Raw genomic sequence first — 14,322 nt, 5'->3', positions numbered from 1 at the left:
CTGGATTTTCTCTGTTATGTGTTTGATGTTCCTGCCTCTTTTCCACACTGTTCCGTCATCCGCAAACGACTTTAAAATGACATTGTCTTTAAAAATGTCATTCACCATTACATTAAATAAAACTGGACTTATTACACTTCCCTGTGGTGTTCCATTCTCAATGCATGTGCCATTCGACATTGCCTCCCCCACCCTAACCTGGATGACCCTGTTCTTTAAAAAGTCCTGTATCCAGTTAAGCATACGCCCTCTAACCCCTGCATCATACAGCTTAATGATGAGCCCCTCCTTCCACAACATGTCATAAGCCTTTTCAATGTCCAAAAACACTGCAACTACTCCCTCTTTATTTACCATGGTTTTCTTTACATCCGAATCCAGGGAGATCACAGAATCCATGGTATTTCTTCCTATGCGAAAACCACTTTGAATTAGCGTAAACCACCCCTCCTTCTCCAGTTTGTATACTAATCTATCCGTCACCATTCTTTCCATTATTTTACATATCACTGCTGTTAGTGCAATAGGTCTATACAACCCTGTATGCTCTGCTTCCTTCCCTGGTTTTAAAATTGGGACAACCACTGCCTGTTTCCAGGCTAATGGAAGCCTTCCTTCTTTCCAAACATTATTTATAAGTGCTAACATTTCTTCCACCACTGGATCACCTAGTCTTTTAAATATCTCATAGCTTATGCCATCCTTCCCTGGTGCTGTTTTCCCCCCAGTTTTTATGGCTCTGCGCAACTCTTCCACTGAAAAGTACAAATTAACACAATCAGTGTTATCGTCATTCACCCCAAGTTTAGATACGTTTTTTCTTAGCGTTTCATTCCTCTTTCTAATGCCTTCCTCCCTGATGTTTGCTCCCCTATGTACATCCTTAAACTTACTTTCACACATTTGGGCTTTCTCTATATCACCCTTCGCTATAACTCCCTTTTCCTCCAATACTGGCATTTTCCTTTTCCTTACCACTCCTGATATACGGTGAACTGCTGCCCATATTTCTCCAACTGATGTATCCACGCCCAATTTTCCACAATATCTTCTCCAACACTCTTTTTTTGTAACCTTAATTACTCTTCTTGCCTTAGCCCGAAGCCTTTTGTACTCTATGGCATTATTCTCTGTCGGGCACCTTCTTAATTCTATATGCACAGTTCCTATCCCTCACTGCTTTATCACAAGCCCTATTCCACCATGGCACACTTACTCTAGTTTTAGAGTTTTTCTTTAAAGGGATGCACTCATATGCACTACTTAATATCATTGAACACAATGTGTTGTTCCACTCATCTATTGTTCCCTCTCCATTCACACTGTCAAGGCCACTATCACACTTACTAGAAAACTTCTCCCAGTCTGCCTTCCCATAGTTAAACAAGGTTGGTCCAGTCTGATCCTCAGTTAACAAAGTTTTCCCAAACTTCAACAGTATTGGAAAGTGATCACTACCCATTGGGTACCTGTCCATATTGTCCCATTCTCCTACCCTTGCGTATTCACTGGATGCTAATGCTAAATCTATGCATGAAACTGCCCCCGTCTTAATTTCAAACCTAGATGGCCTGCCATCATTCGTACATACTAAACCATATTTGTCCATAAAATCCTCCACTGTGCTCCCATTAGTATATTTTACCCTGCTTCCCCACAAAGGGTTATGTGCATTAAAGTCACCTAGCCAAATAACCGGTACCCCTATCTGTTCCATAATCTCCTCCAGATCTATTATGCTGACTGGCAAGCAGGGATTATAAAAGTTAACTATATTTACCCACTTATTGTTTTCCCACACCTTTACCACCACGCACTCTAGAGAATAATTAATTTGCACCCTCTGGTACTTCACATCAGATCTTATAAACGTTGCACACCCTCCTCCTGCTTTCCCACTTCGGTCCTGTCTAATACATTCATACCCTGGCACCACAAAGTCCAAACAGGGTTTGAGCCAAGTTTCCTGGATACACAATACAGCTGGTTTATACTCTCCTTTAAAAACATCAACATATCTTTTAAACTCTTGGCCATTTGCGATAAGGCTCCTTGCGTTCCATTGCAATAAATAAAACATCAACAGATTAAGTATCTTCATATTCAGTCATGTCTATTTCCCCTTCTTTACCATTTCCCTCACTCCTGCCTTTGCCGCTCCCTTCTCTCTCCATCCCTCTCTCCTGCACCTCAAGCTTCTGCCTCATGAATGTGTGTAACTCCTCTGGGCCCATTTCAACCTCCTCAAGAAACCTTTCAGCCGCCACCACCACAATTTTGATAGCATCAGACCTTTTAGTAATATTCCTTGCTGCCCACACAACATCTACCATGAATGCAAGAAGTGACTTTTTTTAGTCTGTCGGCATTGTATCCCCTTTTCCTGGCAACGGGTGAGCACTGGTCCCCACTGGCCTGTTAGCTTCCCCTGTGCCCTTAACTTGTCTTATTGGCTCTGCATAAGACATATCCTTCCCAGCTCTTACTTTCTCCACTTCCACAGCTGTTATGTGGGACTCACACCCTCTGAAGGAAGTAATATGTTTACCACCACAATTGCAGCACTTTGTTTTCTCCACCTGGCATTGCTTAAAGTCATGGTCCCCCCCACACTTTCCACATCTCCTGTCCCCTCTACATGCAGCTGCTGCATGCCCAAAACGTTGGCATTTGTAACAACGCAATGGTGGACGTCTGTACTCTCTCACTGTAAAACTCATATACCCTAGGAATACTCGTGCTGGCATGTTTCCTGCTTGAAGGTCAGCAATACAGCTGTGCCATCTTGTTTGAATCTGCGGGCAGACTCAATCTCAGCTCCCTTTATATTTTCAATTAAGGCACTCTCAGTGATGTCGGGGCTAATGTAAACTACTCCCTTAACCCCTCCGCCCCCAGGAACGAAACACTCAATTGGCCTGTTAAGTAAATGACGTACTTTCATGGACTTTGCTTTATGACCATGTGATTTACAGAAAACTAGAATGTTTCCATTCGTCAGCATTCTCACATTGAGTACACCTCCCATTTGATCTTTTATTTCATCCGACAGTTTGAGGGGATTTAAAGCTTTATAATTTTTATCTTTGAACTTTGAAGAAACTTGTATTCTCCTTCTTCCTGGACCTTTGGAACCTTCCGGCTGCCTTGATCACTGTCCCCCTCACTATTTGATTCATCAGACCTGTCCCTTTTATTGCCCTCATCCTTCTTTCTGTTTCCCTTTCCCCCTTGGCCACCTCCCAAAGCCATCCCAAAACTATCCCCTCACGGGGAAGCCTTGATCGATTGTTGCTGTTGTTGTTATTATTAGTATTATTATTATTGTTGTTGTTGTTATTATTATTATTCATTTATCCGTTGCCATTATTAATTGTACCAGCTGCACTTGCACCTGTGTTGTTTTGATTGTGATGCACATTCTCAATGTACCATTGCAATTGTTTGTACTCATTTTCATTCTCATATTCACTTATTATTATTCATTAATCCGTTGCTATTATTAATTGTACCAGCTGCACTCGCAACTGTGTTGTTTTGATTGTGATGCACATTCTCAATGTACCATTGCCATTTTTTTTACTCATTTTCATTCTCATATTCACTTATTATTATTCATTTATCCGTTGCTAAAATATACATTTATACATTACATTTATAAATTTACATTTACTTACATCATATATTTAAATGTGTTAATAAGCCTGTGTTTTTATGTGCCCCTTGCCGAATGTTTTGTAATAGGAGGGAGGGGGGTGGGGGGGTCATTGTTCTACCAATATCTCGTAGATATATGCACAATCTACCAATGTACCATTGCCATATTTTATTGTACCAGCTGCACTCGCACCTGTGTTGTTTTGATTGTTCATTGTTCTACCTCCATCTCTGTGTAAGTAATCCATGAATGTAAATATGTATACATGTATGCATTTGTACTTTTATTTTCATTTTTAGTTATTTTATTTTTCTAATACTGTGTTCCTATTAATTGTATAGGATTTCAGGACCTGTGTTGTTTTGATTGTGATGCAGTCTCAATGTACCAATGTGCCATTTTTTGTGCTCATTTTGATGAAAATAATTAAAAGATTTTTTAAATAAAAAAATAAAGTCATATTTAATTTCATAAGCAGCCTAAATATTTTGTGTGCAGTTTAACCACAGTCACACACACACAAACCATGTATGACTACTCTACCTCCATGTTGACCTAAGTAGGGCTGCAACGATTCATCGAGTTACTCGATTAACTCGATTATGAAAATTCCTCGAGGCAAAACATCTGCCTCGAAGCCTCGTTAAATTCCTATGACGCGCCTATGTGCAGGGATCTGATTGTTCCACACGGACCGTTGTTCAGGAAGCACACCAGCGCGTCATACACGGTCATTCATTCTGAATTTAGTTGGCGCGATGGCGGAAAGTCAGACTCAGAATGTCCGTAAACGACAGAGAGTATCAAAAGGTTGGGATCATTATATATTGAAGGAGGAAGAGAACAAGGTGCAGTGTGTCTACTGCAAAGCAGACCTGGCTTACCACTGCAGTACGACGTCAATGATTCAACATCTGAATCGAAAACATCCACAGGTTTTTAGAGCGTCATAACTCCATAATGGTTTGCGCTAGAAACATGCGTTTTTTTCCCCTCTTAAACTAGAGAAACGGGGCTAAACAACGGTATCCTGCTTGCCCATGTGAGCGATTTATTTCTGACAACAAAACGAATGCGTAATGTAGTAAAATGTGTGACTAGATGTCTCCTCGTCTCCGTGGCGCATTTCTCCGTTTTGTTTATGTATATCGATCACTTCTCATCCGCCATCTTGCGAGTGACGTATAGAGTTACGTTTATGCATCGGACGCTCGTATTGGCTCCCGTAGCAGCTTTTACAGCCAATCGGAAAGCCTGATTTACGCTTGGCTGTGAGTTGTTGTGTTTGCCCAAACGGACGGAGGAGTTCAAAGCAGAGAAAAGAATGGTCAAACAGTTACTATTGTTGTTAAATTCTCACTGGCACTTAATAAATGGGCTTAGTTTTGGAGCCAAATTTTGGAGTTGGAATGAATACCTCTGTTTATTTTTTTTAGAAATGCTTGATCATTTTACAGCCACATCATTTTCGTTATGCATTATTTGTTTTGGTTGTTTAAAAACGCATTTTTTAAATCCGATTCCTCAATTAATCGATCGATAAAGTGCTAAATGAATCGATTACAAAAAGAATCGATAGCTGCAGCCCTACCTATAAGCAGTAAACACATATGCCAAGATGTGAGCGGGCCAGAGAGCATGATGGGAGCCTGAGGGCTAAGCTATTCAGACAGAATACCCACCACTTTATGCCTGACTGCTAATATACTATACGTGTAGCAAAAGCCACACGCATTCGCAAATACACGGACTGTGCACTGAGATGCTTATAGTCTAATTCTAATATGACAACTAAAATTAAACAACAAAGGCAAAAACAATTACATTATCTTGTAAGATCCCTGTGTTTGATCTGTACTGACACAACATGATGGCCTTCAGTCATCTCAGTGTGACTGGTCCTGGATGCATTAAACAACAATTCTGAACGCATCCTTTATTACATATAATCCCAAAACGGTGAAATGACAATGCCAATATTATAATCTGAATTCAGTCAGTCTTGATGTGCACACCAGAAAATGAGTATTTAAAACAACTTCAAAAGGCTAATCTGATGATAACTGAACTAAAAGACTCATCTTTTAACTATTGCAGTTGCAAGAGCAGTATTCTGTGTTTGTATTAGCACAATAAGGATCTCACTGTATCACCATCGTATAAATAGTATTGTCATGTAAAGATCTAGATGCATGAGCATGTTATTTTGGTGCAGTGAAAGATTCCACCGAAACGGACAGCTTTGATATTACAATCCCCAAATCACTTGTCTATAATTGGATAAAAAAGTTTGAAGGCATAATCACAGATCCCAGGGGCTCCTATTTTGGGGCTGAATTTTCCAGTAACGCTAGGATTCTCACTGCTTGCAGCCGCCACTCAGGGACTGTGCAAAGAGGTGCAAGGCCACACCCGACCACCTGGCAGCTCAGTGTAAATATGCACCATTTAAGAATTTAACACCTTGGCCCATGACGGAGGATTACAAGATTCAAATGACAAATGGTTCTGTGCATTCAGCATTTATTATCTGTCTCAGCTGAGCATGGATGATGGAGGGGGTGGGGGGCCCGAGACAGGCAGATTAACCAGAGAAATGAACGGACAGGAAGACACCTGCAGAGGTTAATCAGAAAAGAAAAAACACAATAAACTACACATGAAAACTGTTTTAGGAACAGTTTTCAACTGTATCACAGGTAGGGCTGGGCGATATGACCTCAAATCAATATCACGATATATTGAGGAACTCACCTCGATAACGATAAATGAACGATAAGTTACTGAAATATATATGTAACCCACTAGTTACTATAGAGTTTGGACCAGAGACTAGGTTCGTAGAGGAGGGTTTAAAGAGGAAGTGACAGACACAATAAATAAATGGAGCCACAGCGTATATTTAAAGTAAGTTGACTGTATTGAACTGTATGAAAATAAAATAAAATAAAATAAAAATAAAATTCAATGCAATGACATCTGATTGCTCAATGTTTCACAGTCTCTCTTTAACAAAAAAACAAATAAAAGTGTCCAATAGGAACCGTAACGTTCCTTTAATGTTCTTGAATGTTCTTGTTGTTGGTCAGCGCGCTTCAGTCAATTGTGTGTAAGTCAAGTCAGGGGAAAGTTCAAAGAGTCAGGTGTGTGTGTGGTGGTCCTACCACAGACACACTCAGTTAAGGTGAAGAAGGGCTGGATGTCCTCCTCGGGCTCAGGTGCTGGTTCTCTGCTCCTTTGGACAAGGAAAATGTCACTGGCTCGCCATCTCCCTCAATCAGGAGAATCCAGATCCACATCAAAAGGTTTCTCAAGGGTCTCAAAAAACCTAGCCTGTATAAAGACAGGGCTATCACTTAACACAGAATCATCAAACTTCTCTTATGGCCATATTCAATACATACTGTAAATCTCAACACACTACTGGAACACAATAGTGATTAAATGAAGTATCTTTTTAACTGTACAGTTCTTTTTTTTTTTATCTCAAGGTGAGTATTTTCACACATTCTTAATCATTTTAAATCAACATGAATTATTTTAGCTATTTAACCATGAATTATGATCATTTTAGCTTCTTTACCATGAATTATGATCATTTTAACTCAGTTTTCCACATTAAATATTGTCCATATTAATCCTTTTGAACCATTTCACACATTTTCATTGAATTATGAACTGAAAATTAGCTAAATGCACCTTTAACACACATCACAATACCAATTCAGTGCTTCAGAGTTTCTGCCTCTGTGATAAATGGACATGTTTAGCAGCATTTAACAGTCACACACCCTAAACAGTGCATCTCAGAGTGAATACACACACACACACACACACACACACACACACACACACACAGGAAAATAAATAGCACACCTCATATTTTCATCAGATTATCAGAGCAAAATATGCAGCTTTAACTCTTAAAACACACAATAAACAGTAGCGGCAGGTCACGTTCATGAGTAAACAAGCTTTCTGCCCTCACACAGACTGAATCACGATGTGGCTACTCCGGTTAGCATGTGCTAGCGGTAGTTAGCTCGAGCGACTCACCAAGCCTCTGCCGAAAACAATAACCCACAGGTCCTCGACCACCTCTCTGCTTCAGGTAGGTACACTCTCACGGGTTATTCTGTGTTGATAAGTGAGTTAACAACCGCCGTTTTCGTGACTTCTTATTGACTTTCTCTTCCGTGTTTCTCATCTGCTCGTACCGCTGCTCTGACTCTGCACCGCGCTACTCTGTACTCTCACTCACGCATTGTAACTCTCGCGAGAAGAGGGTGGGACTACTTTCTCTTTCCTATCACGCATATAATACAACAAATAAGGACTGAGTGTGTGCAAAAATAATATTAGGGACAGAATAATAAATTAAAGAGGGTGAAATAAATAAAAAATATATTTTAAGGGAAATACGGTAACAATATCATCTGTTTTCTACTGGGTTACATATACACAAGCACACGTTCACAGTAAAATGAATAGAGGACACAAAGTGTGTTTAGGACAGAAAATGTAGCTGCTGTGAGCTGCGTTAAGGATTTGTATTAAAATGTGTTTAGCCGAGCGTTCAACATGCAAAATGTCCAACTGTCACATTAACACGTTTTCATGCATCCACTCTGAACTGTCTTTGGTGTGAAATAAAAGGAAGATGAAAATTCACTGAAAGTTGAAATCAGTCAACATTTACTGCCAAACTCAGAAACAAATGATAAATTATAATTGGACAACATAGTAAGAAACATTAACACACAAGCATCAGCTGAACGAGAGAATCATACGGAGCCTCTGATGCGTACAAACCTTATTTCCTACAGACGAAGACAGAAATTGAACGGCCCTGCAGATGTTAAACCTGTTTATCATTTTGGGCTCATTTTACTTTTACCACATTTGGGTTTCTGTAAAGATAAAAAAAACATCTTAGCATGTCCATAATTAGTCACATTCTTTAAAAATGGATACCTGCCCAACTAATAATTTGTATAACAAATATGTGAGACGAATCCGTGGCTCATTTCACTGACTTGTACCCATTTTTTATGAATACATTCATAATGATTCTCTAACAGGTCTGCTGAAAACGACACACATCAAATAAGATGCTCAATTGCATTGCTCACCTTTTCTTCAAAAATCAGTAAAAACAAACTGATTGTTAATACCTCGAATATGACTCCACAATCAATGGGACGTCGGTCGGTTTCACAAAAATCAAACAGTGCTTGTTTTTGAAAAGTGCCCTTTTGTGAGTAGTTACTTCTACTTAGGTCTAATACTGTTAATTTACGGTTCACACATGGTAGTTATTGTTTTGATCCCCCACCACACACAGAAATACCATCCTGCCAGATGGTTGGATTCAAGAGCGCCATGTAGGTCTGAGTAAAGTGTGTTGAAGCGTTGCCGTCCATCATCTGACCCACCTCAAACATCCACACGGGCTCCTTCTCTGTGGTTCTTCTTAGTATTGTCAATGACAAAAGAGCTGAACAAATATTATTTTTGAATACAAATCTTTGATTATTGTATTGCATATAACAATGTGTCATTTATTTATTTTTAATAATGTTTCTTTAATTCAACTTAAATTAAGGAAACCTAAGACCGGCTCATTTCATAGTGGCACATAATTAGGAGTTTTCTTTGGCCAGAGCATGTAGTTCACAGAAGTGGCCACTAGATGCCTGTAGAGTCTGGTTTCATAATCGTTTCAAGGCTTCAACACAGACTGAAACATCGCTTCGAACTGTTTCGAAGCTTCCCTTTGCCCATCACTGGATTCAAGTGATGGGCAAAGACCCTCGAGATCCACACAAATTACAAGCTGTCATCCGCCACCTTGTGGAAGCCACTCAACAGCTCCGGAGCGAGTACAGGGGAGAGAAAACAACGTCATCCCTGGAGGTCAAAGGTCCGGAGGCAGCGACTGGAGCAGCAGTAGGCCACAAAAGTCACAGTCGTCCTTCAGAGGAAAAAAACTGTGAGAAAGATGAAATCAAATCAAATATGAAATGACATTTATAGTTATCTGTCAACAATGGAGCAAAAGAGGGAAGTTGCTGCATGTTTCTGACCTGCGGTGCACTCCTGCCAGTGCAGTGTCACGGAGGGGGAAGAGTTTGGGGTAGATGATGGTGAACATGAAGAGTTTGGGGTAGATGATGGTGAACATGGTCTGACTGCAGCGGTGGCAGTGGCCCAGGGGGAACTGCAGCAGGTCCAGCAGGCTCTTGGGGAGGGCGATGGGAGGCAGCAAGTTGAAGTCTAAAAACACAGCAGTACAGGAAGTATTCAGAACACAATACAGTGAAAAGTGATTTGAAATAAAATTATTAGTGTTTTTTCTGAATGCTTAAACACCAACAGTGATTCCTGAAGGACTGGCTCTGAAACCATTAACACTTGTAGCCAGTGTATTTAACAGGAGTGCCAAACTGAATGCACGTTCTCTGCTTTACAATCATTTTGCCAGAAAAAAACTACAACAACCAACTTGCTCAAAAGACACATTTTCCATCTCCAGGGATAGGCGTTTTCATTTGGTTTGTTTATTGCTTCTTAGTTGACTTAGTTTACGTTCATACAGCTCCAAGCTTTGAAATGCAATCATAGCTTCCTCCTAGGGCTGTCACAATATCTGATTTCCACTACATGATTATCGTGGACAAAGAACTCACAAAAACAATATTAAACAATATTTAACTTTGTTTGTTACTTTGTCTCTTTTTGGCAAATAAATGACACTCAAAATATGAGTGTAGGGTAAGTGTGTAACTCTACAAGTGAAACAAGAACAATCACACAAATGGACTGTGAAAAGGCAACCAGATCAATCAATCAATCAATCAATCAAACTTTATTTATAGAGTGCTTTTCATACATGTTCATGTAACACAAAGTGCTTACCAGGAATTATAAGCAGCAGCATCAACAGTTAAAACAACAGCCCCCCCTCCATCCCACCCCACCACGCACACACACGTGCACGCACGCACACACACACACACACACACACACACACACACACACACACACGCACACACACGCACGCACACACGTGACACACAAGTGAGTAATAATAAATAACTAAATAGTGATAAATGAAACAGGGCATTAACAACAGGTATTGCAGAACTGAGGAACTGAGGAAACGCTATCATCAATGTACATATCAATGTAAAAAAAAAAAAAAAAAAGAGGTTTAAAAGTCAAAAAAAGAAAAAAAAAAAAGAACCAGCTGATGTACTGATGAACAAAAAAATCCATTAGGCTTAACATCTGCTATCAATGCGATGACTGTCCACAGACACAAAATCATTTTTGGAGAGTAGAGGAGTATCTGGATATTATTAATATGATACCAATATATACTTTTTTTAATATTTAGGTTAATGCCAATAAGGACAAGTGGCTGTTTTAGGGAGGGAAAAATCAAAGTGTAAAGCTTGTATGCTGTTGATGCAGGAGTACTACAGGTAATGCCATGACACTGTGTGAAGCCAGCGTTACTCCTCACCTGTTGGGCGGTGGTGGTAGATGCGATACAGGGCTCTCATGGCGATCTCCTCCAGGGGAACCACGTTGTCCGTCTCTGAGCCCACCACCTTCACTTCAGCAGGAAGCCCGACCAGAGCCTCACTCAGCGCCTCACCCGCCACCTCACCCCGGTCAGCCTCCAACACGCCGAACCTGTACGGGAGCAACATTTCTTCCCGTCATATTTTTTCTTACTTTGCATACGTTGTTCTATTCAATTACTATTCTATATCTAATTGAGTTGAACTGATCCAAGTTGGAGTAAGCTGTATTACCCGCTGCAGCCGATGACCTTGTTATACAAGTAGGAGGGAAGGCCTTTTAGGTCCACATTGTTGTCCACAAACACAAACTGCAGCTCTCGGGATCTGCCCAGATCTGAAAACACACACAGATATTAACATTGCCTCTCTCACGATATACAGTATACATCCCCATGGTAAAACACGGATAAGGGGCTATTACTGACCGAGAGGCAGAAAGGTCAGTCGGTTAGCGGCCATTGAGAGCTGGTTGAGGCGGTGGAGCCAGCAAAGCTGCCGCGGAACGTGACTCAACAGGTTGCGGTCAGCGGTCAGATTCTGCAGAGAAATACAGCGGTGCAGCCGAACTGGTAGAGACATCAGCTGGTTCATGGACACGTCCAGAGTGTCCAGGTCCTGCAGATCTCCGATCTCTGAAGGTATCAGACAGACATGAGATACAGAGCACGGAACAGTCTTTCCAAATTACATCTCTACGACTAAAATAAAATAAATCTCAGAATAAAACAGCACAATGCTGATGGGATAGTTTGGAACTTTACAGTTCAACCACCGGCTATTGAGGTTGGTACCTGTGTGTTTCTTAATATCACATTTCCTTATGCTGCTGTATTTTGTGAGTAAGAGGATTCAGTCACTTTAGAACAGGTAAAAAAGAAAAGAGGTCAGAGAGACTGCTGCCTGTGACTTTTTGTAAATCGGACTCGACTCTAAATTGCAGTGAAACTTGACAAAAAATAAGGAAGGCAGCAGATCTTGAATTGGCAAACAGATCTCTGACTGCAACGGGGAAAACACACCACCTGTGTGAGCAGTGCTCCATAAATACTACTGCCTTTTAATTGATGATTGTTATTATTATTTAGAAATGAGCACATGCTTCTTAACCATTTTTCTGTCTAAAATAAATATAAAAGATTGATATTGAATTGAAATGAAACGTTCTGGCCCACTATGAAATGCAAACTGTGTAGAAAGAAGGAGTGCAGAGGAGGCAGCAGCAACGGCGTCTGTGTGGAGACCACAGGTCACCGCTCACACAGACGCTGAGGCCCGGCATTAAGATACGAGGATGGACATGTGGAACGTCATTTGTGAGTTCACAAGCACTTCAAATAGTAAACTAATCAACTGAGGTTGAAAACACAAAATCATGGTATACCATTAAAATGTTAAACAATAATTGTTAATCCTCCATAATAAAATTGAATGACAACAAAATCATCTGGATTGTTTGATTTAGTTACGATAGCTGTTTCTACATTTGCAGTAAAGACACATTTCTGTCTCTCAGGATGTTGATGAATACAATGAGTGAGGCTGTTCTCCCTTTTCTCTTCAGTTTGATTGAAACGCTCTATTGCCCTCTGCTGGCAAATTAAATACTTACAACTAAATTCAGACTGGTATTCTCAAAGAAAAGAATTGACAATGAACAATCATCTATTTGCTTGATTTTATATGTGAATTAAGTATAAATGTATTTCCATTTAGATAATCATACACAGACAAGCAATTTAGATGTACAGTATATCTGTATATATTTACTTCTTCTTAACTTTACCGTATGTTTGCCTTAAAGCTGAAGAAGACCACAAGACAGACAGCTGCTGTGTTTTACCTGGAGGAAGGCATTTCAGATGATTATTGGACAGTCTCAGGTGCCGTAGAGACCTCAGTCGGCCAATCTCTGGACAGAGAAACTGGAGGGCGTTGTTGGCCAGGTTTCCGATAGTTGCGGATCAAACCAAAGTTGCCCTCATCATGGTGAAAAGATAACTTTAACCAGCACGTTTTATATGTTATGTTAAATCAGTGTTAATACATTAATGTGACATATTTGTGATGTTACAGCTTGAACATCTCATCGTTATTGTCATTGTTGGTTTGCTGGTTAAATATTTTTCTTGAAGGTTTTCAGCAGTCCCTAATTTAATATAGTTGAATCCATACTTTAGCACAGTGTAAACAACAAAAAACTGAAAGCATCACAAGTATAACAATCATGCAATAAGCATTTGATAACGATGTCCGTGGCCTTTTCTGAAAGACTTTCTCAAAGTAGGGCAACAATGGATTCAAATATTTTTGAGTGAAAGTGTCAAATAAATCAGTGTAGACAGGAAAAGTATTATGCCATAACAGAGGGCTCACCTTCAGGAATAATTACTATGTTGTTTGAGTGCAAATACCTTAAATGGGGAAAAAACAACAAATGTTACAATATGAATTGACAATTCAAAATCAAATCTCTGTTAGTGTTCAAAAACGGCATGAGGCCTTTTATTTTCTGGAGTCAACTGTTGGACAAACATCTATGTGTCTGTAAGTTACCATTTAGGAATTAATCAGTCTTATTCAGGGCAAAAGATTACAACACATGTTCACAGACTGCATGTGGTGGACCACTAAAATTCACCAGCCACCGTTCCCATTATGCCAGCCAATATAATGTCATGGAAAGTAGTTTCAGGTGACTCTTTTCTGTCAAATAACAATTGATCCAAATATGTGTAAAAAAAAAAAAAAAAACACAGAAAAAAAAGAGAAAGAATCAGTAACTGTTACAGAGAATAAACTCATCATCTGGTCACTTTTGTCGAACTAACCCACTTCATTTCACTGGAAGTAACAAATACTTTCTCTGGCACTGCCAAATAAATCCCATCCAAAATGTCATCATAACAGGGCTCTCAAGTCACATTTCAACCTGGTCACACGGTCACACGCCACACCTAGTATTTCTCACGCAGCTAAATTACCAGGATTACGGCAAACTCAGATGGGAAATGTGCTTTATAGCTGGGGGAATGCAGAGGTGCAACTTTACATTCATGTGATGTTCCACCAGAT

The 14,322-nt window shown here is 40.0% G+C and overlaps 1 protein-coding gene across 1 annotated transcript; it reads right to left on the bottom strand.

Moving 5' to 3' along the window:
- Positions 1–9,453: 9,453 nt before the first annotated feature.
- LOC311029273 (leucine-rich repeat-containing protein 28-like) lies at positions 9,454–13,189 on the bottom strand. The gene is made up of 6 exons (XM_084034344.1): positions 13,091–13,189; positions 11,676–11,882; positions 11,482–11,584; positions 11,187–11,359; positions 9,745–9,934; positions 9,454–9,632 (listed from the first exon to the last, which is right to left on the bottom strand). Exons 2-6 carry the CDS (start codon positions 11,839–11,841, stop codon positions 9,563–9,565), a joined length of 702 nt encoding a protein of 233 aa, XP_083890470.1. The 5' UTR covers positions 11,842–11,882; positions 13,091–13,189; the 3' UTR covers positions 9,454–9,562.
- Positions 13,190–14,322: the final 1,133 nt, after the last annotated feature.

Source organism: Eutrigla gurnardus (assembly GCF_963514095.1).
Source record: "Eutrigla gurnardus genome assembly, chromosome: 18".
Lineage (NCBI taxonomy): Eukaryota > Metazoa > Chordata > Actinopteri > Perciformes > Triglidae > Eutrigla > Eutrigla gurnardus.
Note: the sequence above shows the minus strand (reverse complement) of the source record. Positions and strands in the feature narration are given on the sequence as shown.

Bases quoted from the DNA above. Each gene is read 5' to 3' on its own strand.
- LOC311029273 (XM_084034344.1), bottom strand. From the start codon at position 11,841: ATGAACCAGCTGATGTCTCTACCAGTTCGGCTGCACCGCTGTATTTCT. The intron at 11,585-11,675 runs GTCAGTAATAGC...GTGTGTTTTCAG, and splicing joins ACTGACCTTTCTGCCTCTCG to ATCTGGGCAGATCCCGAGAG. The intron at 9,935-11,186 runs GTGAGGAGTAAC...CTGTGTTTTTAG, and splicing joins CTACCACCACCGCCCAACAG to ACTTCAACTTGCTGCCTCCC.